Below are 27,409 nucleotides of genomic sequence, written 5' to 3'. Positions count from 1 at the left end.
GTACTCAGTGTCTGACACTGTAGTTGTACAATTTTGTGGGAAACATGTACAGTAAAATTTCAAGCTTGGAAAAAAAAATTTTGTTCTTTGCTGTTAACTCTTCTCAAAGGTTCCTTAAATATTCAATTCACCTCAATCTGCCCATCAAGAAAAAATGCCTAAATTTACCAGTCCATTTAAGACTCTGTTCCTTTCTAATGAGCTACATTTTCCAGTTGTGCATATTATGTAGCAAAGAGACATATTTTAGCAAATAGGTATTCCTGTTGCATAAACTGCTATATTTCTTAATCTGTATAGTTCACATCCTGTGCTTTAAATCAAAAAATATAATTGAAATAAAAGTAAAAGTCAAATTAAAATCAAACAAAACTTTAGGAAGTTGCAAGTGGGTTTACTATCTTTTTGTAGTTTCAACGAACTAGTATTTCACAGGAACCTAGTTTTTTTTGTAGAAATGCAATAATTGCCACGGATCTGCCTTAACCCACAAAGTTACCCGAGACAAATGGGACTCCTGCGATAGTGTAGCCATATCCACTTGTTGCTGTAAGGTTTTGCAGCACGATGACAGGAAGGAGCTCTGCTCCAAACTAAACTTAGTCAGTAACTGAAGAGTTTCATCCAGCGGCATAATATCACTCAAGTCTGTAATTCCATTCCTTTCACCGATATCAGTCATGATTTTCATCAATACTGCTGTTTCCATTACTTGTAAAGGTTTGAAAAGCTGAATGAAGATAAATTCATTGCACTTATCTGCAAAGAAAAACAGTTGTCGTGAAATATTTTTAAAAAAAATCAGGGTCCCCAATTAGTTTACTACTTTTCCAATGTAGATCATGTACAACCAAACAAAAGGAGCTTGAATACAATCTCAGATATATGAGCTGTTACTATTTTTAAAAAACTGCCCAATTTCATCAAAATCAATTTTCGAACTCGGGTCTTGACATTAATTTCAGGCGGGTTTGGGCAGGTTGATAGCGGAGGGAGTTCAAAACTCACCTGCTACCCCAGAAAACGGGCTTGGGGTATTTTAACTACCTAGCCTCAGTGAAATCTCAATAGGCAAGTTTCCCACCCTATTTGCTGATATAATGGGAAACCTGCCTACTTTCGCAGCACAATTTCCAGGGGGTCGGGTAGAGGCTTATTTAAAAGCAGAACTGCATCTCAAAGTTGTATACCCAAAAGAGAAAAACAACTGCTATAAAATAGAATTTAAAAAATATAGATCCCAAAAGGAGAACTTACATTCATGTTTTGAGGGACTGGTTTGTGACTGCTTGTTAACTTCATCTATGTAACCTGCAGCAAACCATAGGAAAATGACAGAGTGATTCTCAAAGTCTCTGTCAAACAGTCTCTCCCATAGGCTGTATTTCTTTAAGTGTGAGGTATCCAGTAGTAATGAATAGTTTATACCACACAAATCTGTAAAACAAAAGTTCAATGCTTTGAGATAAATTAATATACTATCATTACATCATTATTGGAGTCCACAATGAAAATAGTGGACTCTGGCACTCCCAAAGATAACCAACCATTTTTAAAACGACAACAACAATTCTATTGTGAAGAAGTGGATTTTGTGAATAAGCGGATAATATCTTCCCTTAAGGAAAATTCCTCAGTGCACTGGGGTTCACAGCAGTTATAGTTCCTCATGTACCTTGCCAATTGGTCATAACACATGTAAGCGACAAATGTCAACAGCTTATTCAATTTGTTGGGAGAGTTGGGTGGTGGTGCGAGAATGAGCTGCAGTGCCTGATTCTGTCTTTACCCACTATCTACACATTCAGAGGTAGCTGGGCAGCAATCAGGAGCAGCAGTCATTAACAGGAGCAGGAGTAGACAATACGGCCCCTCGAGCCTGTCCCGCCATTCAATACAATCATGGCTGACATTCTGGCTCAACTCCACTTTCCCTCCTGCTTCCCATATCCCTTGATTCCTTGAGACACCAAAAATATGTCCATCTCAGCCTTGAATATACTCAGCAATGGAGCATTCACAACCCTCTGGGTAGAGAATTCCAAAGATTCACAATCCTTTGAGTGAAGAAATTACGTCTCATCACAGTCCTAAATGATTGACCCCTTATTCTGAGACTGTGTGCCCGGGTTCTAGATTCCCCAGCCAGTGGAAACAACCTCTTAGCATCTACCCTGTCAAGCCCCTTCAGAATCTTGTACATTTCAATGTGATCACCTCTCATTCTTCTAAACGCCTGAGAATACAGGCCCAATTTACTTAGCCTCTCCTCCCAGGAACCAATCTGGTAAATCAGCCCCGTCTGATACTCCCTTTCCTAACTTATGGAGCATTGAAGTCAAATATAGGGCCCCTATAGCCACTCTGGCGTAACAGACCTGGGATTAAGCCTGGCACTTTTATGGGCCTGTATGGTTCAGCTATTCACGGGAGAAAAATCAGATATTAGAATCACAGAAAGTTCACGGCACAGAAAGTGGCCACATGACATACCGTGTCTGCGCCAGCAGAAAAAAAGAGTCACCCAGCCTAATCCCACTTTCCAGCATTTGGTCTGCAGCCCTGCAGGTTACGGCACTTCAGATGTACATCCAGGGACCTTTTAAACAAGCTGAGGTTTTCTGCCTCTCCCACCCTTTCATGCAGTGAGTTCCAGACCCCCACCACCCTCTGGGTGAAAAATGTTTTCCTCATCTCCCCTCTAAGGCTTTTACCAATCACTTTAAATCTATACTCCCTAGTCACTGACTTCTTTGCTAAGGTAACAAGGCCCTTTCCATCCACTCTATCCAGGCCCCTCACTATTTTGTACATCTCAATCAAATCTCCCCTCCTCTGTTGGAGAAGCAAAGATGGTCTTTTAAAGATAAAAAAACTGATCAAGCACAATGCAAAATTCAATTAAGATTTATTGACAGTGGGTTTCACTGCTGTGATTAATAAATTCAAACATACTTATATGTATACAGTTGCCAAAATCAAGATTAAGTTGAAAATTATAAGAAAATAAGTATGACCAAATGTTGTGTTCCAAAGATGATTAATCTAATATATACACACTTGCATATACTAGCAAGTGTGTATATATTAGATTAATCATCTTTGGAACACAACATTTGGTCGATTGTGGCGAGTCGAAGAGACTTAGTAGTTGGCAGGAAAAAAGACAGAGGCGCAAGGGGAGAGCCAACTGTGCAACAGCCCCAACAAACAAATTTCTCTGCAGCACCTGTGGAAGAGCCTGTCACTCCAGAATTGGCCTTTATAGCCACTCCAGGCGCTGCTTCACAAACCACTGACCACCTCCAGGCGCGTATCCATTGTCTCTCGAGATAAGGAGGCCCAAAAGAAAGAACACACTTGCATTTACTAGCAGACATTCCTATTGTCTAGAACTCAGGTTAAATGCACAAAGTTGACCTTCATTAAGATTATTTTTCACAGAAGCAATTAAACACAGTACAATCTCAAATTCAACAATAGTTAACTTAAAGCCATGCTATTTAGAGTTTTACTCTGCCAGTATCCATTTTACTATAAGCTTACCTGGTGGATAAACCCATTCTCCTTTGTTAACACTGAACACCTCATGCATTTCTAATAACTAAGCACATTTTATTCAAAATATTTTACCTGAAAAGGATATTGTAATATTGTCCCGACCAAACTGTAAGAAAAACAAAGCAAAAATGGTTTTTAAAAACCCAAAAAATTAAAAAGACGTGAAATATGTTCATCCTGCCAAAAAAGATGCGTTCTGGCTGTATTAGACTGCATTCAATTCCAGGTGTACATACATGCCAACCTAGAAAACTCACAAAAGCTGATAAACAGCGTCAATATTATGGACTGGCCCTCCCACCTGTTCCCAAAAAACTGCGCTGTGACAAGGGTCACGACTTTACATCATAAGTTAAATTCTGTTATAACTGCAGTTTAGCCCGTACTTGGGGGGTTCATATTTTACAATTCAGTTAAATTTCCCGGGAAAACCAAAACCCCTGCCTATGACAAATGAAGACAAGTAAGTATACTGAGAATGGAATGCAACATGAGCTTGTCATAACTTAAACTGCAGTTTTACCCAACATTCAGTTAGTTGTAGCATAGGGAAAGAACACAGACTTGAAGGAACACTGGAGAGTTACTGTATCTGCATCTTGTAGATAGCACACACTGCAGATACAGTGTGCTGGTCTAAAAGACAGCTTCTACACTAGATAGTATTAGTGGATTAGTTTAATTCAGATTTGCGCTTTAGTAGCTTTGTTTCTCCAGTACATCCGGCACTGGTACACATCTGATCTCATTCCTGTATAGTGCAATTCAAAGAGTCACCTAGGAACTGCGAGGAAGGAGTAAATTGATTAAGGAGCTTAAAATCTATAAGTTCCGAGTTAGAAACTTTAATACAAATACTAACCTGTGAAAAAAGAAGTAAACTGCACTATAATGTACTTCAAGAGTGGTGCAAGCTCCAATAAAGTTTCTCACTGTGTGCCTCCAGTGGCAGTACAAAGAATATCAAAAGTTCGAAATAGATTTTCAGTATACATTTTATCACATGAAATGCAATGGACAATGCAAGGCCCTAAAACAATATGCCTACAAATTAACAGATTGACAAAGTGTTGAAGGAAGATGGGAAACTAAAGATGTAAAGATTATTCTTCTATGGAGATTTGGGCCAAGTTCCCCCCCTTTCTTCCCACAGGAGTTGTTCTCTTTTAAAGGCATGGTTTTGGAGTATTTTCCAGTGCTGGAGTATTCTGTATTACTGCTTTTAAAAATCTAAAATAATTTATTTTGAAGACTTAAAAGTAAATTAATTAAGCAGTTATTACAATTAACTAGTTTTGTATCATTCAAAGCTAGTACATAGTATAACACAGCAGATTTAGCTGAAAGATAACACAAATAATCTTACACACAGGCTGGATGGAGAAAGTTATTCCATGAAAGAGAATTGTTTAGTCATACCTTACACACCAAGCTTAACCTGTATTAAATCTGGTGGAATTCTGGAGGAACTAGAGGACCGCAAGATGGCGGCATGAGACCCGGAGTTAAAGGACATGCTAATTAAGCGGGGTACGTGGAGACAAGTAGAACAGATAGAATAGGGGATGCACAGGAGGCCAGAGTCAAGGGACCAAAGGATGCTGGAGGAGAAACTAGATTGAAAAAGGTTGCAGAGGTAATACGGAAGGAGGGACTTATAAATGAATACAAGGATTTTAAGTTTGATCTATTTAGGGGAGCAGAAAGCAAAGTAGCCCAGCTAGAATGGAGGCAAAAAGGCAAGCAGGGAAGAGGATAACATTACAATGAGGAAGAGAATGAAACCAACAGATAGATCTTTGGGAATATGGAGGTGACTGTGGGAGGGTGCTGAAGGCAAAAGCAGTTCTGAGACAAGTAGAATGGAACCATGCAAGAGCAGTTCCACAGAGGAAAGGCAGTGAAGGAGGATGGAATGATTGCTGCAGACAGATCGAGGAGGATGAGGAAGGATAAAGCACCATGGTGAGTCACATAGGATTAGACACATGGAAAATTATTGGTGAAATAAACCAAGCCAAGCACAGTGTATAAACTAGACAGAAGAAAGTATTTGGAGTGGAGTGAGCAAGTAGTTTAAGATACAACCACATGTTCAAGGACCTTGAACAAATAGGGGAGGTTATTAGTTGGAGGAGAAAAGACAGATTGAGTATAGTTCTGATAAAAGGTCACTGACTTGAAACGTTAACTCTGATTGTCTCTCCACAGATGCTGCCAGACCAGCTGAGTATTTCCTGCACTGCTTTTCGTTCAAGTATGGACTTTGACAAGGCAAATTCTGGTAGTTATGCAAGTTCAAATGGCTCACAACTGGCCTAATCAAACAGGCCTGGCTTTATTTTCTTTAGCATTTTTCCCCTGATCTTTTCTCAAACTCCTATTACTCCAGGATCCTACTGAATGCTAAAAGAAAACCCAACATCTCACTACAGACTGGCTCATTCATCCCTCCATCATCTCTTCTAAATGGAGGTAACTCCAATCCAAAAAGGTCTGACACTTCAGAACTTTCATTCCTTAAGAAAAACCTATCCAGCCCTCTGGTAATGGGCTTTCGGCAACCTCACATTTCTCTCCAAAGCTTAATCACCACAGAACTCAATGTCTTCCTCTTCCTCTTCAAATTCAGCATCACTCTCTGTGGCTTTCTGGATATAACTGTACCGTACAGAATTGACTTCTCTTGCACATGCCTTTTTTCCATTAACTCTTGAGTTTGCATGTAATCGAATTGTGGAGGATGAGAAACACATGGGAGAAGACCAAATCTATCCGTAACAAAGCAACAGAATATACCTTAAAGTAGAACACCCCAGAAAAATATACAAACAGGCATATTCTAATATATACTGCTTAAATCTTTGTGATAAGTCACAAGTTTGAACATAAATTAATTATGTTTATTAATAAGGTGCTCCTGAATCTTTCCATCCTGGAAGTTCAAGGTCTGAAGAAAGATTGTTAACTTTTTTTATTCATTCACGGGATCCTGCATCACTGACGAGGCTAGCATTTCTTGCCCATCCCTAATTGACCTCAAGGTGATGGCGAGTCACCTTCTTGAACTACTGTAGCCCATGTGGTTAAGGTACTTCCACGTGCTGTTAAGTAGGGAGCAACAATGAAGGAATGGCAAATATACTTCTAAGTCATGATAGTGTGCAACATGGAGGCGGTAGTGTTCCCATGCACCTGCTGCCGTTGTCCTTCTAGTTAGTATAGGTCTGGGGTTTGGAGGTGCTTTTGAAGGAACACTGGTGAGAGTTACTGCAGTGCATCTTGTAGATAGCACACACTGCAGATACAATGTGCTGGTCTAAAAGACAGCTTCTGCACTAGATAGTATTAGTGGATTAGTTTAATTCAGATTTGCACTTTAGTAGCTTTGTTTCTCCAGTACATCCAGCACTGGTACACATCTGATCTCATTCCTGTATCGAGCAATTCAAACAGTCGTCTGGGAGCTGTGAGGAAGGAGTAAATTGATTAAGGTGAATTGATTAAGGAGCTTACAATCTATAAGTTCCGAGTTAGAAACTTTTTTAACGCAAATACTAACCTGCGAAAAATAAGTAAACTGCACTATAATGTACTTCAAGAGTGGTGCAAGCTCCAATAAAGTTTCTCACTGTGGACCTCCACTGGCAGTACAAAGAATATCAAAAGTTCAAAGTAGATCTTCAGCATACATTTTGTCTCATGAAATGCAATGGACAATGCAAGGCCCTAGAACAATATGCCTATTTCTCCCTCTCTACCAACCTCGGTCACGAACAATTAAAATGCTGTCTGTAAAAATAACATACCATTACAGAACCTGGTTCATTTCCCTCAATTTCTCCCATATGTATGGCAGCAAATGTTAGATCCAATGTTGCTTTCGTCATTGTACTATTTTCCAAAGAACAGTCCATACGTTGCATTGTATCGATTACCTTATTCTTCTCAGTTACTTCATATGCATCCTGAACACAACAGGTAACCAACATTAGAGGGATGCAAGAAGAAATTATTCTTTGAGTTGACTCTTTTTTGATTTGTTGTAGAATCTTTCAACACATTTTATTCACGAATTAAGAGGTTGATTTTCACTGGCTTTGCTTGGAATTAGCAGAGGAGCAATGGCCTCAAAATGAGGTGTTGCAATCCTGCTGGCAGCAATGATGCAGCGATTCCATTCTGAAAGTGGCCTACCTATGGGTGCCCAAAGCTCCTGCTTGTTACAGGCGATAGACCCCTTTTAAAATAGAGAACATAAATAGGACCCTGATTGTCATTTGTGATCAGAACTGTTGGAATAGGCACTGATCAGTTCCATGGTAGCTGGAACCAAAGAGGCCTGCCAAAGGCAAGAGTCAAATTATTTTTGTAGTCCCCAAAGGAGGATTAAATATTTAAAATGAGAGAAGAATGAAATATTGATCAAGAGACAAAAGTCCTTATGAACCAGCAATTTTAAATTTACTACAGTGATGAAAGCTCAAAACATCACTCACAAGCCTTCAGCAAACTCACCCCTCTAATATATACTTTTTTTTAAAATCAAAGAATTTATAGTGTATATATTATTTACTTATATACAGATAGAGATTTCTAACTGAACAGCAGCCTTTCGAAGTGAGGGTAACTACTTCTGCAACAGCACACAAAACATATCGAATAAAAATTAAGATCCACAGCACGACAATGAATGCCTTAAAAAGAAAATAAGAGATATGCTATTACTTAAACTTCTCAATAAGTTTATAACTAGATGTCTTCTGTAGCATTACTGTAATATTAAAAGGTATCTAAAGCAAAGACATTTGATTCAATTCCTGGACAGAGTGTATGTAGTGTCGGTTATCTTTTCTGTTATACATGCCTTCATATTCTCTGGCTCCAGCTTTGCTGATGTAGTCTCTGTCTCACTTTTACTGCTCTCAGTTGACAGCGGTCTACTCCCCAGACGTAAACGCTTAATCTCTGGAGTTAACGTGGTGAAATGGACACTAGATTGTGTTTTATCTGTATCTTCATCATCACTCGAAAGCACAACTGAGACACAACATGAAAAACTGCATTAAGGTTGATCCATTCTAAAATTTGAGATGAATTAACATTTTGTTTCTATTGCTGTTCAGTATAGACTGATGAAGAGTTCATTAACTGTAAAAGGCTTTTCAGATGGAGAAAAGTATATCTTAACATTTTTAATATTTCGAGGGACAAAATCTTATTGGGATCCGAATTTATATTCAGACTTAAAATCCACACCATATTAACGAGCATCGACATTCCTTTTTCTTTAGGAAAAGTGGATAGGACATTATTCTACACCACAAAATGTTTGAGAGGTTCAGGTATGAGAGATGGCCCATACTTTATTTGGCACCAATATCAAGAGCATCTTCCGATTCCTAAAATATCACACAATACAATAGCCTATTTATATCTCCCATTAGCAGCTATTAAGTATTTATGTAGAAAAGAAACCATGAATAAATTTTTAAAAAACACAAATGGTATAAAAACACACTAGACTATGGTGCAACAACAAAAAAAAGAAATGGTCATTGCCAAGGGATTTTTTTCCATCCCTGAAATACTTATAAGGATATAGGTCTTCTCTTTTATCTGGACAAATATTGAACACTTCAAAACTGAAATTGAGATATTTTTGTTAGGCAAGGGTATTAAGTGATATAGAACCAAGGCAGATAAACGGAATTGAGGTGCAGATCAGCCATAATCTAACTGAATGGTGGAACAGGCTCAAGGGGTTGACTGACATACACTTGTTCCTATACCTAGAGACCTCTGCTTATAATGCTTAGAAAAGACCACAAAATGTGTAAAAGCAGCCTAAAGTTAATTCTTCTTTTGCTTCTTCTGTGGGTCCCCATCACAGGCAAAACCTACTATATTATAGATCATGGAACGTATTCTTTCCCCTTTGTTTCAGCAAACTTTACAACAGCTACCACTGACCCAGAGGATGAGTAGTAGTGGCGAATTGTTAATAACCATATGCACAGGCTGAAATTATGCGATTCTCGTTCTGCTGACAGAAATGCGATTGAGCTCAACTTCCACAAAAGCAAAATACTGCAGATGTTGGAAATCTGAAACAAAAACAGAAAATGCCAGAAATACTCAGGTCAGGCAGCATCTGTGGAGAGAAAAAACAGAGTTAACATTTCCAGTACGTGTGACCTTTCATCAGAACTGTGTCACAGAACTGAAACACTTACTCTGTTTATCTCTCCACAGATGCTGCCTGACCTGCTGAGTATTTCAACATTTTCTGTTTTTCTTTGAGCTTAACGTCTGCCTACTTTTAGAATCCTACTGCAGAATTTATCCAAAATTTGGGGGTGGGATTGTTGAAATATTCAGAGCAGGAAGCCTATGCTTATAAGAGCAGACTAAAGGCACCCGTCTCAACAGCTGCCAGGAAAATTGGAATGGCGTTTTGCTCCTCCAATGCCAGATCCTAGGAATGGTCGACGACAAGACTTATTTAAACGGCTTCTAAGGGAGATTGGGGCGGTGGGGGGGGGGGGGGGCTGGTCAAGCTCAGAAATGTAATTGGAATAGATGATCTTAGTCTGGGCAAGGTGTTACAAAAGTGCTTCCATTCTTTAATTTTTTTGAGGTTAAAACTGAAAAGATTCCATGGATGTGTTTTTTTTTAACCAAGTTCACTGAAAGGACCTTTGAGATGTTGTTTAAAAACAACCTGTGCCAAAAGTTTATGGAGGTTAGGAGATTGACTTTCTGTTTGGGGTTTCGCTTCTGGAGATATGTTTTGGTTCAGTTGGGGCGTGAACTGTTTTCACGACAGTTGGTGTTTTGCCTGCCAAAGGAAAAAGAAACCAATCAGTTCACCTTTTTCAAGAAACCCTGCAAAGATGAAGTGTGGGAAAGCTAAAATCCCTGGTGCTCTCTCCTGAGAAGCTGCAAAAACCTGCCAGATTAATTTTCAACGCCGCCTGAAAAGAACTACTTTAGAAAAGATCCAAGTGACTCATCTCCGTATACCCGGACGCCAGACCAAAAGGGACAACCGGCTTCCTTCCATATCTTCAACTTTTTCTTCAAGAATTAGCAGTATTTGGCCAAATAACAGACCTCTGCAGAGAGAATTCTTGTATTTTGTGCGTGTGCTGTGTGTGTGTGGGGGGGGGGGGGGGGGGGGGGTGGATTTAAGGAGGGAACTTTCAAATTTAAATCTGTGTGTTAATGCTTTACTTTGTTACTGGATAAGTTTTGTTTGATAATAAACTGAGAATTTTGTTGTTTAGTAAAGAAAGCTGGTTGGTGTAATTTTATTCTGAGATACAGTATATGATTGACCGAATTGGTAACTGGGTAAACATTTTGAAAATATATGTCGTGACTACAAAAGACAGTGCACTACTCCCACCTCAGTTGTAACAAAGGTCCTCAAATGGAATTCAAATCAGCTCTTAGCTGGGAGCTCCTTTGGGGCCTTATAAGTGGATAATGGATGGAATTCTTGGGGTAGTCTGTCAGACGTGCCCACTTTATGAGGTGGGAAGATGACTTGCCTGCAACCTTCTCTCAAATGGAACTTACACTACTTTCTAAATGGGGCAGAACGAAGTTCCACCCCAAATTCCAGGCTTGCAAAGTTCCTGTGCACTACCCTCCAGAACTTCAGGGCTTGTCTTTTTGTTCCTGTGCTGCAAATCAAGTAATTAGATTATGTTGTAGCACCACAAATTGCAGTGACAACAAGACAGTTTATATTTCTTCCACCACATCCTCCTTTAAAATGAAGTTATCGCAATACAAGTTCAATAGGCCAGTTTGGAACAAATCAGAGCAGAAATTAACAGATCTTCAAATTAAACTATTTGTAATTCTAGTATTTAATTTTATTAAGAATCTAGGATGTCAAAGGATAGTTTATCAGTTAACAAATTCTATAAATGAATCATCATCCAAGCCATTTGATAAAACTTGTATTCAAATATGACCATTTAATTGGTTTCAACAGATCCTGGACACTAATCACAAAAACTAAACATTTGTGGCACATATGAATCAACCCACTTCCAAAGAATCTTTCAAAACAACCATAGACAAAAGAATTTACAAATTTTTCATTCAAACTGTCACATAACCAATTTTGTCAGTTTTAAAACTACTCAACAGGTTTTCAACAGGTCAACTTCATTTAAATAGCCTCCAAAATTATTAAGAATACTCACTTGGTTCACTCGAAACTGCTGCAGATTTCAAGTGCTTAATCTGGCTACTCGATATAAGTGAGGTTGAGAACCCTGCTCCAATTTTCTGTTCATTTATCACTGGAGGACGCAGAGAATCCCTCCGATGAATATCTCCATCAGGGGTAGAAGGGTCATCATTGACTAGCTCTTGGTCCCTGCAGTTGGGGCTTTGCTGTTTAGTATTCAAGAAAGAAAGCTGTTCCTGCTGTAGACAAGATTCAGGTTTTGTTATCCCCATAAAATGAAAATCCTTTTCTTGCCCATTATTACTATCCGTGCTAAAGCAATGACAATTTTCCGTCTGCTCTTTGCAAGTTAGACATACAAGCAGTTTCTTCAGCAAATCTTCATCCTTCAGAAACAAAAAACACAGGTGATTTTTAGTTAAACTGGGAGAGCTGTTCATTAACTTTTCAGTTACGTGATATGCTTGTTATTCATGCACTAAGCATTTAATTAATCCATGAAATTACAGCTGAACAACCAATTTAACCTCCTAAATTTGAAGGCATATTAACTCAAATTGTCATTAACCTGGGAAAGTTTTTTTTTACAAAAACAATAGCAGCAACATTATTCTCTAATTTTTTTCGTAATGCACAGGCGATTTGTTGAAGTTACCCCTTAGCCCTGCAAAAAATGCTTTTTCCAGTATATAAACATTTCCCTTTTGAATGTTACTATCGAATTGACATCCACCATCCTTTCAGATGGCATATTCCAGATCAAAACTCGCTGTAAAAAAACCTCATCTCCATCTTCTTGTTTTGCCAAAAACCACTCTCATCCGTTTAGTCTCCCGCTAAGGGAAAACAGTTTTGCCTTGTTTAATCTAACGAAACACTTCATTCTAGTAAATCTCCTCACTACCCTCTCTAAGGCCTCGACAATCTTCCTGATGTGCCCAGAATTGGACACCATATTCCAACTGAGGGCAAACCAGTGATTTATAAAAGTTTTATCACAACTTCAATGCTTTTGTACCCAAGGGCTCTACTTGTAAAGCCCAAGATATTGTAATGCTTTTTTTTTTAAAAAACACATCAATTTGTTCAACCACCTTCAAAGATTTGTGTACGTAAACCCCCATGTCTCTATTCTTATACTCTTTAATATTGTACCATTTACTTTATACTGTCTCTCTTCATTCTTCCTTCCAAAATGCATCATTTCACATTTTTCTGCATTAAATGTAATCTACCAAGTGTCTGCCTATTTCACCAGTCTATGACTATCCTCCTCACGAAGTCTATGACTATCCTCCTCACGGTTTACTATATTTCCAAGCTTTCTGCAATCTAAAAACTTTGAAGTTATGCCCTCATAGCTAAATCAGGCATTACCATCGATCAGAGAGCACAGTGGTCCTAATAATGATCATTAGGGATCACTGTATACTTCCCTCTGTCTGAAAAATATCCACTTACCATCATTCTCTGTCTCAACTTTGTATCCATGCTGCCACTACCCCTTGAATCCCATGGGCTTCATGTTTTAGAATTCACTGTACTGACAGCAAACCACGTGGGAAATGTTTGAAGAACCGGGCCTTTAAAGGGACACCATATCATTCCATCATAGTCCTGTACTTGTATCTTTCTCTATTTCCCCTCATTCGCTCTCTGAGCTCATCTTGTCCATGAGACCAACCTCCTGCGCCTTCGACCTTTTTCCCATTAAACTGACCACCGAGCTCCCCTTCCTGCCTCTCAAATTACCTAATATTAACAGTTCTTTCTCTTCAGGTACTGCCCCCACCCCCACCCCCCTTCAAATCTGCTGTCATCAGCCTGCTCCTTAGAAAAACTAACCCTTGGCCCCTTCTTCCAAACTACCGCCTCATCTCCAAAGTACTTGAACATGCAGTTGCCTCCCGCACCTTGCAGCCTTTCCTGGAAAACCATGTTTGAATCTCTCCAATCAGGTTTCCACCCTTGCCACAGGACACAAATGGCTCTCAGTCACAAATGACATCCACATGATTGTCACGAAGTTAAACTACCTCTCCTTGTTCTGCTCGATCTGTCTGCAGCTTTTAACACAAATGACCACACTATCCTCTTCGAATGCCTCTTCAAAGTCGTTCAGCGAGGTGGGACTGCACTCGCCTGGTTCCATTTTATCTTTCCAGTTGTAGCCCAAGAATCACCTGCAATACCTTCTCTTCCTCGTGCCGCACCGTTACTCTGGTGTACCCCAAGGATCTACCCTTAACCCCCTCCCATTTCTCACCTACATGCTAGGCTCAGCGACATCATCCTAAAACACAGCACCTGTTTCCACATGTACGCTGGCGACACCCAGCTCCACCTCACCACCACCTCTCTCGATCCTTCCACTGGTAATAAATTGTCACACTGCTGGTCAAACATCCAGTACTGGAAGAGCAGAAATTTCCTCCAACGAAATGCTGGGAAGACCAAAGCCATGGTCTTTGATCCTGACCACAAACTCCATTCCCTAGTCATTGCCTCCATCATTGTTCGAGGCTGAACCAGACTGTTTACAACTTTGGTGACATATTTGAGCCAGAGATGAGCTTCTGACCATGACCACATAGCTGCACCAGCACTTAGACCACTTATTTCCATGCTAGGAGCAGCACCAGGCATACCTAAATTTAAGGTACTAACCTGATGAAACTACAAAACAGGACTACAAATACACAAATTGGGCGGCACAGTGGCGCAGTGGTTAGCACCACAGCCTCACAGCTCCAGCGACCCGGGTTCAATTCTGGGTACTGTCCGTGTGGAGTTTGCAAGTTCTCCCTGTGTCTGCGTGGGTTTCCTCCGGGTGCTCCGGTTTCCTCCCACATGCCGAAAGACTTGCAGGTTGGTAGGTAAATTGCCCATTATAAATTGCCCCTAGTATAGGTAGGTGGTAGGGAAATATAGGGACAGGTGGGGATGTGGTAGGAATATAGGATTAGTGTAGGATTAGTATAAATGGGTGGTTGATGGTTGGCACAGACTCGGTGGGCAGAAGGGCCTGTTTCAGTGCTGTATCTCTAACTAACTAACGAAACAGTGGCAGCAGTATACTATAGACAAATATAAGCGATCCCACAACCAACTGATCAGGTCAAAGCTCTACAGTTCTACCATTGTCAACGACCATTCACAATTAACAGGAAGAGGAGGAAGCTCCATGGACATTCCCATCCTGAATGATGGCAGAGCCCAGTACATCAGTGCAAAAGACAAAGAATGAAACACTTGCAACTATCTTCAGTCAGAAGTTCATCTCAGCATTCCCCCCTCTCTCCCGAGTGCCCCAGCATCACAAATTCTGGTCTTCAGCCAATTTGATACACTCCACGTGATATAAGGAAAGGCCATGCGCATTGGATACATACAGCAAAGCGTACGGGGCCAGATAACATCCCAGCTGTAGTGCCAAAGACTTGTGCTCCACAACTAGCCGCACCCCGAGCCAAGCTGTTTCAGTACAGCTGTATCACCGGCACCCACCCAAAAATGTGGAAAATTGTCCAGGTATGTCCTTTCCACAAAAAGCAGGGCAAATCCAAAATCTGCAAAGTGACAGAAGGTGTTGTCAACAGTGCTATCATGTGGCACTTATTCAACAAAGACCTATTCATCGACCTTCAGTTTGGGTTCTGCCAGGGCCACTTGCCTCCAGACCTCATTACAGCCTTGGTCCAAACATAAAGAGCTGAATCACAAACACGAAATGCTGGAAATACTCAGCAGGTCTGGCAGCATCTGTGGAAAGAGAAGCAGAGTTAACGTTTCGGGTCAGTGACCCTTCTTCAGAACTGACAAATATTAAAAATGTCACAGGTTATAAGCAAGTGAGGTGGGGGTGGGGCAAGAGATAACAAAGGAGAAGGTGTAGATTGGACAAGGCCACATAGCTGACCAAAAGGTCATGGAGCAAAGGCAAACAATATGTTAATGGTGTGTTGAAAGACAAAGCATTAATACAGAAAAGGTGTTAACGGACTGAATATTGAACAGCAGCAAGTGCAAACATGAAAAAAAACAGTGGGTAAGCAAACTGAACAAACAAAGATGAAATGAAATTAATGCAAAAAAAAGGTTGTCAAAAATGTAAAAAAGAAAAAACAACTAAAAATGAAAGTAAAATGGGGGACTGTCATGCTCTGAAATTATTGAACTCAATGTTCAGTCTGGTAGGCTGTAGTGTGCCTAATCAGTAGATGAGATGCTGTTCCTCGAGCTTGCGTTGATGTTCACTGGAACACTGCAGCAATCCCAAGACAGAGATGTGAGCATGAGAGCAGGGGGAGTGTTGAAATGGCAAGCAACCGGAAGCTCAGGGTCCTGCTTGCGGACTGAGCGGAGATGTTCCGCAAAGCGGTCACTCAGTCTGCGCTTGGTCTCCCCAGTGTAGAGGAGACCACATTGTGAGCAGCGAATACAGTATACTACATTGAAAGAAGTACAAGTAAATCGCTGCTTCACCTGAAAGGAGTGTTTGGGGCCTGGGATATTGAGGAGAGAGGAGGTAAATGGGCAGGTATTACACCTCCTGCGATTGCAGGGGAAGGTGCCATGGGACGGGGACGAGGTGTTGGGGGCAATGGAGGACCAAGCGCAGACTGAGTGACCGCTTTGCGAAACACCTCCGCTCAGTCCGCAAGCAGGACCCTGAGCTTCTGGTTGCTTGCCATTTCAACACTCCCCCTGCTCTCATGCTCACATCTCTGTCTTGGGATTGCTGCAGTGTTCCAGTGAACATCAACACAAGTTCGAGGAACAGCATCTCAACTACCAATTAGGCACACTACAGCCTGCCGGACTGAACATTGAGTTCAATAATTTCAGAGCATGACAGCCCCCCATTTTACTTTCATTTTTAGTTGTTTTTTCTTTTTTACAACCTTTTTTTTTTGCATTTATTTCATTTTATCTCAGTTGTTCAGTTTGCTTACCCACTGTTTTTTTTCATGTTTGCACTTGCTGCTGTTCAATATTCAGTCCGTTAACACCTTTTCTGTGCTAATGCTTTGTCTTTCAACACACCATTAACATATTGTTTGCCTTTGCTCCATGACCTTTTGGTCAGCTATGTGGCCTTGCCCAATCTACACCTTCTTCTTTGTTATCTCTTGCCCTACCCCCACCTCACTTGCTTATAACCTGTGACATTCTTAATATTTGTCAGTTCTGAAGAACACCTCCGCTCAGTCCGTAAGCATGACCCCAAGCTTCTGGTTGCTGGCCATTTCAATACTCCCCCCTGTTCTCATGCTCACATCTCTGTCCTGGGATTGCTGCAGTGTTCCAGTGATCAACTCAAGCTCGAGGAACAGCACCTCATTTACCGATTAGGCACACTACAGCCTGCCGGACTGAACATTGAGTTCAATCATTTCAGAGCATGACAGGCCTCCCTTTTTATTTTTAGTTTTTTTTTTAAATGTGTTTATTTTATTTTAGTTTGTTTAGCTTGTTTCTACTGTGCCTACCCACTGTTTTTTTATGTTTGTGCTTGGGGCCAGGCTGTTCATTTTTCTGTCCATTAACACCCTCTCTGTACTAATGCTTTGTCTTTCACAGTGCGGCACAGTGGCGCATGGGGCGGCACAGTGGCGCAGTGGTTAGCACCGCAGCCTCACAGCTCCAGTGACCCGGGTTCAATTCTGGGTACTGCCTGTGTGGAGTTTGCAAGTTCTCCCCGTGTCTGCGTGGGTTTCCTCCGGGCGCTCCAGTTTCCTCCCACATGCCAAAGACTTGCAGGTTGATAGGTAAATTGGCCATTAGCAATTGCCCCTAGTATAGATAGGTGGTAGGGAAATATAGGGACAGGTGGGGATGTGGTAGGAATATGGAATTAGTGTAGGATTAGTATAAATGGGTGGTTGATGGTCGGCACAGACTCGGTGGGCCGAAGGGCCTGTTTCAGTGCTGTATCTCTAAACTAAACTAAAACTAAACAAAGTGCCATAAAAATGACGCTAAAAACATGTGGACTAACCTGTGAAGGTGTAGCACTATTAATATCTCTTTGGCTAGAATGATCCTGAAGTTCAGCGCATAATCTTTTTTTCTTAGGGCTTTGAAGAGGTGAATCTGTTGGTCTATCTTCATTGAGGTCTTCACACGGTCTTGCATTTATTTTCTGTTCACACAGCTGGTCTCCTTTTTCCGTCTGTTCTATTCCACAAATACCTGAAAACAAAAGCCAATACAATTCAATTTTCTACATATGTCCCTTTTATGCAACTTCAAACCACCAAAATTCAATCATGTTTTTCAAGTTCTGAAATAATGAGCTGCATCAGTCCTGCGGGCATTCTCATTTTAACCTCTGCATACATTTGAACAGTAACAATATATATCAAAGATAATCAAAACTAGCAAAAAAACTAATACAAAAATCTACATTTTGTTACTTTAAAATTTGCGAAAATAAAGCTATAGTGGAGGTAAAAGCATCAGAACTGTTATCAGTGAGCAAGAAGCTTTTTGAGTGGTGGAGGTGATTCTGTCTGGGGATAGCAAACACCCTGGCAGGAATCTTTCCCTTGGCGGACGGGAGCCATCCACCGACTGAAAAGTTAGTGGCGATCCCGCTTCTGCCTGGCCTGGGGATCCGAACCGCATTTTGTGGTCCCCAGGCCTTGAATTGGTCTGAGGCAGGACTTCCAGCATATTGAGGCAGGAAGTCCCGCTTAATGCACAGTGGACGGTGGCCACTGCTGGGACTGCAACCCAGCTGATGATGGAAGATGTTGGGGAGCCCGGAGAATGGGTATGTTTTTGGGGCCTCGCAGGGGCAATCGCTTGGGCCCCGGCGAGGCAAGGATGGTCGATTGGGGAGACGGGGGTGTGTGTTGGGTGCTGGGGGTGGTTGGGGCATCGGGGGCAGCCCTCTGTCAGGCACAGGATGCCTGATCAGGAGGCCCCTCTCCTACCCCCAGGCCATCATAAAGCTGCCTGCTTTTGTTAGTAGAACAGTAAAATCCCCGTGGTGGCGGGCAGAGACCCTTAAGTGGCCATTTAAGGGCCTTGATCAACTTGGGGCAGGTGAGCCGTTTTTCACCACCGCCCTATGTAAAGTGGTAGCAGAGGTGGGAGCGGGTCAGGAAGGGCCCACCGAGTCTCCTGCTCCATTTTATGCCCACCCCCATCCCGCTCTTTGGGGAGGGGGGGGTGGGGGGGGTGCATAAAATTCCAGCCTCCGTCTTTATTGAGGGGTCACAGGAAACATGCAGAATGGGACCAGTCTACTCCAGAGCCAGATCCCAGGGTCTGATCAGGAGGGTCACTTCTCTTATTCCTATATCAATCAGTGGATTGATGAGTTAGTTATTTCCCAAGCGGAGGGATACCCAAGACTTGAACTTGCTTTCCTGAAATGTGTTTCCATTGTGGTCATTTCTGTTGAGCTTCATCTGACACTTGGACAAACCATCTTATTGTAAACTAAACAGTGCTATTTAAAAACAATGCCCTGAATGGCACTATAGATTTACAAACTATTGCCCTTTCACCTCTGGGGCCTGGGTTTGAATTTAGTTCAGGAAGAAGTAATGCACATCGCCTTCACCTTGATGATTGCAAACACTTCACTGTAATGAATTGGACCAGTCTTAACCCAGCTCAGGACAAAGAAACTACAGTGAAATGTTGCCAAAAATCTAGCATGAAGGTAGATATTCAGAGAGATCACAAAGACAGTTAGCTTTAGAAATGGAAAATTCCACTAGTGCAGGAGAATAAGACTAGGTTAAGACAGTTGAAAGTTCATCTCAAATCCAGGCATCCCAATTTTGCAGCTGAATTTCCAATCTCATCCCTTGTCTCGCCTTCAGAATCAAATTCCCAAAATTACTTCAAATCCTAATGAGCCTTTTACATTATAGACAAAGTCTTGGAAAAGCAGTCCAAGAGTACTGTTCTCCCAAATTTACTTTTAAATCACAGCAGTGGACTTGTGAGCCAGTGGTCAAGGAGAACATGTCTGTGATATTTTGGCCTGGGGTACACAGGAGTATGGACACAATTTTGTTGCACAATAATGTTAACTCAAAAAGGTACATTTGTGCACGATGACCATGATGCAAGCCCAGAATGTCACCACAGAAATGACTACCATCATCAAGACCAGTGGCAGCCATGATGAAATGCAAAACAGTGTTCCTATCCACTAGTCTGAAACATTTCTGGTAAGTTTACCTTGATGTGGTCACTGGCTGCAGGGGATCTACTCTAAAACAACCAGTGACCAAAGAACAATTAAAAAGTGGCTTAGGGTTTATTTGGAGTTGAAGGTGAGGCTATATAATGCCAGCAGAGGAAGTATTCCATTTCTCACACTGACTCAAATCGAAGGCAGGGGAAGAGTTGAATGAGAAGAAACCTGGATGTGAGCATAAGCAAAAAAAAAAACTTAATATGCAAATATAATGTATGCAAACTATTATGAACTAATTCAGCAATCCATGTTTGTTATATTGAGAGAAATCCAACTAATGTTGAAAATGAGAGAGAAAAAAAACTGAAAGAATCACACAAACACAAAATTGTTACATCACAGAAGGAGGCATTCGGCCCATCATGTCCACACCGGCTTTCCAAGTGAGCAATTCATTTAGTGCCATTCCCCAGCCTTCTCCCCATAACCCTGTACATTCTTCCTTTCCAGGTAACTATCTAATTCTCCTTTGAATGCCTCAATTGAACCTGCCTCCACTGCACACTCTGGCAGCACATTCCAGATCCTAATCACCCGTTGCATGAAAAAGTTTTTCATGTCGCCATTGCTTCTTTTGCCAATTACCCTGAATCTGTCTGTGCCCTCTCATTCTTGATCCTTTCATGAGGGAACAGTTTCTCCCCATCTACTCTGTCCAGACCCCTCATGATTTTGTATACCTCTATCAAATCTCCTCACAGCCTTCTCTTCTCCAACGCACAGTCCCAACTTCTCCAATCTCTCTTCATAACAAATTACTCATCCCTGGAACCATTCTCGTGAATCTTTTCCGCACTCTCTCCAATGCCTTCACATCTTTGCTTAAAGATGCCCAGAACTGGACGCAATAGTTGAGCTGAGGCCGAACTAGTGTCTTATACAAGCTGAACATCACCTCCTGCTTTTGTATTCTATGTCCCTAATAAACCTAGAATACTGTATGCTGAAAGGCAGCCGTTTTATATACTGCAAGATGGGATTGACAACATTTAAAATCAGAGCAATATGTGTCTCTAAATTTCAAGACTGGATTAACCATCGTAGTATTAAAAGGTAAAGTGGCATTTTGAATAAAAGGGACAGCTGAAGAATAGTAGTAATGGATATTTCTCAAATTGGCAAGATACAGCTAGCAGTGTGCCCCACAGATCTAGGTTGGGGCCCTCTTTTACCTTTCATATGCAGAAATGATTTAGGTATCAGTATAGAGGGGCAAATATCAACATTTACTGACAGTTCTTTCTAATGAAAATTAATCTATAAAACTGGTTTTAACAATCAATTTCTCTTCCTCATGAAGACGGACAACCCTCCAAATTCACCAAGATGCCATCAGTTGATGCCAGTTATGGGATCTACTAGAAAATAACTGCAGTGAACAACAAAGGTTGCTGGGTGATGGTTGCTAGGTATCCAACCCAAGAAATTTTAGGATGAGCCAAATACTTCAAAGAATGAGTTTTATAATAGGGATGGGGGAGGGAGAATTTGAATAAGTACTTTATATCGAAAAAAAAATTTACTTTTTCCTTGAGGTTTATTTAAGACAGAGGCATTTTTTGGCAATGTTACCGTTAACTGCTCTTAGCTTCTTGTATGAAGCTTAGTTTTCAATATCAAATCAAAATTATTCTTGTGCAGATCAGACCAGTCCAACCTCTGCCCTTTTTACTTCTTTGATGAACCTTTGAAGAAACAGCTGAGCCAGTTGCTTTCTTCCTTTTAACTCCCCTTTTAACTGGTAACATCAACAAAGGTGGCCTTCTGTTGCTAGTATATGCTTTTCTAAAATTATTTTCCTTCAATATTTGCATTTTCATCAGACTTTTCTATCTTCACTTTCAGTGTCTGGTATTAAAATCATTTTGTAAATTCCAAACATCTTTTGCAATCCAGATGTGGGAGCTAGTTTGACCTATAAATACATAGATTCAACACTAAAGAACGTATAGTTAGGATTTATTATTTGGGAAGCTATTTTGCACATTACTATGCCTCCAGTATTTGAGATACTAAATTTAAGTGGATCTTTGAACGCTGAAAAAATCATGACAGTTTTGCATTCACAAATAATTTCAGCTTGGTTCTTCCCACTATTCCTTAGCTTATATGGTACCCTGTCATACAGACTAGGAAACTTTCAGATTCCATCCTTGTTCAGTACCATTAACTAATTTCAACTAGGTTACAGTGGGTCAGCAACTCGGGAAAGAACGAGAAGCAAAAAGAAGGCATCTTATAGAACCAAAGTGCAATCCATCAACAGTGGTTGAAAAATGCACACATGGGGCTGAACTGTATGGGCCCCCAGAGACGGATTTGGAGGCGGGGGTACCCACAGAATTGTGACAGGAGGCGGGGGGTGTGGAGGGCCCACCACACTGGAATTTAGTCGGGGACGGGATAGGCCGATGACAACTTACCCACTCAGAGGCCAACTGAGGCCCTTAAGAGGCCTAGTAGCAGCCACTTAAGGCCAGTGGCGGGGTGCCGGGTGGGGCCTCCGCCACACAAGGAGGTCGCTCATGAAAATGAGACAACTGCCCTGCTGGCTTGGCAGGGGGGGCCTCCACTGTGAGCAATCTGTGGCTTATGGAAGGAGCCCGCCAGCAATCAACCAACCTCCCTAGCCCCGGTGACCCTGCCTCGTTTCCCTGTTGTCCAGTCTCCAGTGCTGGGCCTGGGTCCAAGGCTTCTGCAATACTGGCAGCGGCCACCACCCCCAGTGGTGTTGCCAGCCCGATACTTGGCCGGCAGCTCTTGGAGGCTGGATCCCTGGCTTTATAGGGGCAGGGATCCCAGCACCAGGCTGTTAATTGCCCAGTCACCGTGCAATCACACCATGGGCAGAGAGAGGTGGTCTCCAAATGGCCGGGGAGGGGTTTACACTGCCATTTCATCCCCACGCCACAAAATTCAGTCCATGAAGTTAGGCAGCGGTGGGATCATACTCTGTCGTACTACACCTAATGATTGAATAGCCTACTAAACCCATCTAGGCCAACATATCCAGGGTTATCATTTGGATGAGACAACAGAAGATTGACTTCAGCACGTGGAACCATAACCCAGTGCTAATTACTGGATTCAGATGGTGTAAAGAGGGAAAGATAAAAAGACTTCAGGAATAACATTCTTCGAACTACAATAGGAAAAATTGGAATTTCTTTGTGAGGAATACGTGGAACAAGTTGTGGGTCTGTAAGAAATCACATAACATTAATAATCAGGGGAAATCTAATTACGTTGCTATCAATTTTTACAACACCTTCTCCCTAGCAAAGCATGAAGTTGGAAGTGATGACTCAGAGAAGAATGATAGAAATTTACCGTACAGAAGGAGGAAATTCAGTCAATCATGCATGGGCAAGTCAAAAAAAAGAGCTACCCAGCCTATTCCTACTTTCCAGCGCTTGGTCCATTGCCTTATAGGTTACGGCACATCAAGTGCACATCCAAGTACTATTTAAATGTGGTAAGGGTTTCTGCCATCCACCGTCCTTTCAGGCAGTGAGTTCCAGAGCCCCATCACCCTCAAGTCCCCTCTAATCTTTCTGCCAATTCATCTATACACCCCTTGGTTATTGAGCTCTCTAAGGAAAATGCATCCACCCTATCTATGCCCCTTATAATTTTTTACATCTCAATTCAATCTCCCCTCAGCCTCCTCTGTTCCAAAGAAAACAACCGCAGCCTATCAAATCTTTTCTGATAGCTAAAATTCTCCATTCCTAACAACATTCTCATTAATCTCCTTTGTACCCTCTCAAGTGCGATCACAGTCTTCTGTTATGCAGTGACCAGAACTGCATGCAGTATTCTAGCTGCAGCCAAAATGGTATTTTGTGCAGTTCTAATACAACCTCCCTACTCTTATAATTTATGCCTCGGCTGATGAAAGTATCCTGCATGGCTTCTTAACCACCTTATCTACCCATCCCTCAGCCTTCAAAGATCTGTATGCTTGCACTCCAAGGTCCCTCTGTTCCTCTATACTTCTCATTATCCTACCACTTATTGCATTCCCTTGCCTTGTTTGCCTTCCCCAAATGCATTACATTTCTCGGGTTTGAATTCCATTTGCCACTTTTCTGCCACCTGACCAGTCCATTGATATCTTCCTGCAGTCTATAGCTTTCTTCCTCACCAACCACATGGTCAATTTCTGTATCATCTGCAAAATTCATAAATCATGCTACCTACACTAAAGTCTAAATCAATGATATATAAAAGAAATTAAAACTAAATTCCATGCATATCAGATAAGAGACCGATCAAAACAAGCGCATTTTCTGCATCGGCTATGTACAAATCCTTCTCAAATAATTAATATTTAAAATTGGTATTAATTTTTAAGCATTGAAATTGAAAGCAGATCTTGCTGTTTATAACATTTCTTGCATCATAGTTATTTTCTCAATAGGAATGGAATACAAATCTTGGAATTAGCACATCAACATATTGGCTGATATAATTCTGCACACCTTTAGCCTCTTTCCCAGAATTTCTTCTGGGTGATGTATTATTTTCCTTCGGTCTGGTTAAGTTTTCACTCTGAGCATCTGATCTCTTCTCAGACTGCACTCCTCTGGAAGACATTAAATTGAATGAAATTAACCGTGAAAAAATACCAATGTGCTCTTTAATTTTTTTTGTAATACATGGTTGATTCAGTTAAGTGTGCAGGCTTTAAATCTTTTTGTGCGACAAAGATACCAACTTGTACTCGGCCTGCGCAGACACTTTTGGGTTGCTGTGCAGCTGAGCGGGAACATTGGTCATTACCATTGCTACATATTTCCCAGATTTTGTAGTGGTAATGACAACTTTCAGCTTTCACTGTCATTAATCCAATGAAACGGACAGTGACTTCTGGAGTCCACACATGCACAGATTAATGCAGAAATCCAGAAGTCACCAGTGATTCTACGATTTTCCAGAGACTGTACTGTTGAAGCAGCCCCCCAGATTGCAATTAATAGGAAAATAATTGAATTGATGAGAATCTTACACCCTTAGTCTTGCTGTAAAAACCCTTGAAAAAATTACTTTGTTGAATGAGGTGTAACTGGGTTTTTAAAATAGCTTACTAACTTCAGAAATACTGCTAAGCACCTTCATTGGCCCCAAGAAGCTAATTTTATATTGGCAAAATGTCAAATTTCTCCACTAGGATACAAAATTTTTTTTAAAAAGTGGAAATTTTAAGTTTGTTTATCCTTATACTTTAACTTAACCCAAACATAAATCATTTATTTCGTATCTGAAAATTTATATTAAAAATGAAGGATGAGTAAGCGTTTTCAACTTCCTGGTTTGCTGTGTGTGAATACTTCAATGTGGTTATCTGCTTACCTGCCGGGTGACATAACCCCCAAGACATCTTGTTGAGTGGCGCCAGATTTAAACTGCCGTTGGGAAGGGGGAAACCCACTCCACAAAGATCGCTAAGTCTTTGTAGACAGCTTTCTTAGAAGTCAGCAACGAGCCCCATTGCTTCACTGCTGCTTCACATCTGGGCTAATAAATATATCGTGAAAATAGCGATACCCAGTTTTTAATGATCATTCAACTCCATACTATAGGTTCTGGTACTAATGGAATATTTTGAATCTTTTTTTAAAATACACGCAATATACAAGATGATCTTGCAAAACAAAGCAAAGTAAAATGGCAGTGTGCTTTCTAGCTTAGTGCAGTAACAGTTGCATGTTACAGGGAGCTACTGACTTGCGTCTGTAGATTGTTTTCTGTACCGTGTCAGCATCTCGAACTGTGATTCCTTTGATAACAGTTTCTTGAATTTTCTTGAACTTAAAAAAAAACAAATTGGGAGTATTTTCTTTTAAGTTGGGTTTTTTTTTGCCTGCTTCCAAATGGAGAGAGATCACTTCTGGGGAAGATCAAAGCTATTCTGCAAAGTTGGGTTACATTTGAACAGAAAGGATGCTAACATACTGACAATACAGATAAATAGGAAAGTGAGGAGTCATGTAAACTCAGAAGGGAGCAGTAGGGGGAAAAAAAAAAGCAATCAACAAGAGCAAGTAGATAAGAAATAGAGGTCAAGATACAGGATTCAGCAAAAGGTATTGCAGAAGTAATAGAGTTGCACAGGAAATTCAAATTACCAATTCTAAATAGAAGAAAATAAAGGAGGATGGAGGTTTTAGCTGGGAGATACCAAAAGAATTTATGACAAAAGGAGTCACAATAAATGATAAGTCACATGTTGTGTGGAATGCTGGTATGAAAAATAAATTGTAGGAACTGAAAGCAAATATGTCACAGCAAGATTAGATTTAATAGTGTTAGCAGAAACTTGGTTGCAAACTGGGAAGAAATGTAATTAAACATACAGCAGAAGGGGAAAAGTAACTAAAGGAAAGGAGTGGTAACATTGGTGAAGGACAGAATGCATACTGTAGAGAACTGATGTTAAAAAAAGAAATCAGATAGAGTCGACATGGTTGGAGCTTAAAAGAGAAAGAAATCATATTAGATGGGCTGCATTATGGACCAGGAAATTGTGGGAGGGAAGTGGAAAGGAAATTTGTTGACAGATCAGGGAGATGAGTAGGAACAGAACAGACGTCGTACGAGATTTAATTACCCACTCCAATTGGGACAGGGAGCGCATAAATGGAATTCTTAAATTGTGTGTAGGACTCCCTGGTTATTTGGGGAGAGCTGTGCTAGATCTGGTTATGAGTAACAAAATGGATTTTTTTTTATTCATTCATTCGTGGGATGTGGGCGTCACTAGCTAGGCCAGCATTTATTGCCCATCCCCAATTGCCCTCGAGAAGGTGGTGGTGAGCTGCTTTCTTGAACCACTGCAGTCCTTGGGTTGTAGGTACACCAATAGTGCTAAGATAGAATAATTAAATGTAAGCATTTTGAAGTAATGATATGAGCTCTTACCAAATAGAAAGGAAATGTTAATACAAAAAACTAGGACATCAGATTGAAACAGGGCAGATTGAAGGAAGAGGAATGAGCTGGCTGAGATGAGGCATAAACAGAAATTGGCCCACATGAATGTAGATTAACAATTTGTTATTTCTGTAACTGTAAAACACAGGACAGCAAAATATCCAAACTTCTCCTAGCATTGTTGAAATAACTAAGTCATACCACTAGATGGTAATAACAAGCTTTAAAACAAAAATTACTTTTTTTAACTTCCATTTTGAGTTTGGGAACATAATGGCCTGAATTTTGGTGTGCACAAACTGAAGTGCTGCCAAGGAGCCCCCACGATATTATGCGCAGGGCTCATTTAAATGAAGGGGGCAGAGTGGCCGCATCCCTGGCAACGGCATCACTGCACAGGCGCCATTTTTAAAGGGCTTTAAGCCCTTACAATTAATTTCAATATTTAAAAGGTACCCAAGTCCAATTTTTTATGAAGT

General features: G+C 40.9%; 1 protein-coding gene across 10 annotated transcripts in view; it reads right to left on the bottom strand.

Moving 5' to 3' along the window:
* The window catches only part of LOC137374606 (sentrin-specific protease 7-like), a 147,132-nt gene that overhangs the window by 50,941 nt on the left and 68,782 nt on the right, over nt 1-27,409 (bottom strand). For 9 of the 10 annotated variants that reach the window (XR_010975857.1, XM_068040950.1, XM_068040951.1 and 6 more), the window contains 8 exons: nt 24,479-24,582; nt 17,772-17,965; nt 11,784-12,156; nt 8,429-8,601; nt 7,371-7,529; nt 3,634-3,667; nt 1,258-1,437; nt 500-759 (listed from right to left, as the gene is read on the bottom strand). Coding sequence is in view for 9 of the 10 variants with exons in the window: in XM_068040950.1 (XP_067897051.1) it covers nt 500-759; nt 1,258-1,437; nt 3,634-3,667; nt 7,371-7,529; nt 8,429-8,601; nt 11,784-12,156; nt 17,772-17,965; nt 24,479-24,582 (1,477 nt within the window). In the remaining variant the exon portion in view is untranslated. The remainder of the gene's footprint in view (nt 1-499; nt 760-1,257; nt 1,438-3,633; nt 3,668-7,370; nt 7,530-8,428; nt 8,602-11,783; nt 12,157-17,771; nt 17,966-24,478; nt 24,583-27,409) is intronic. The other variant, XM_068040956.1, reaches the window with a different exon arrangement.

Source organism: Heterodontus francisci, chromosome 10 (genome assembly GCF_036365525.1).
Source record: "Heterodontus francisci isolate sHetFra1 chromosome 10, sHetFra1.hap1, whole genome shotgun sequence".
NCBI lineage: Eukaryota > Metazoa > Chordata > Chondrichthyes > Heterodontiformes > Heterodontidae > Heterodontus > Heterodontus francisci.
Note: the sequence above shows the minus strand (reverse complement) of the source record. Positions and strands in the feature narration are given on the sequence as shown.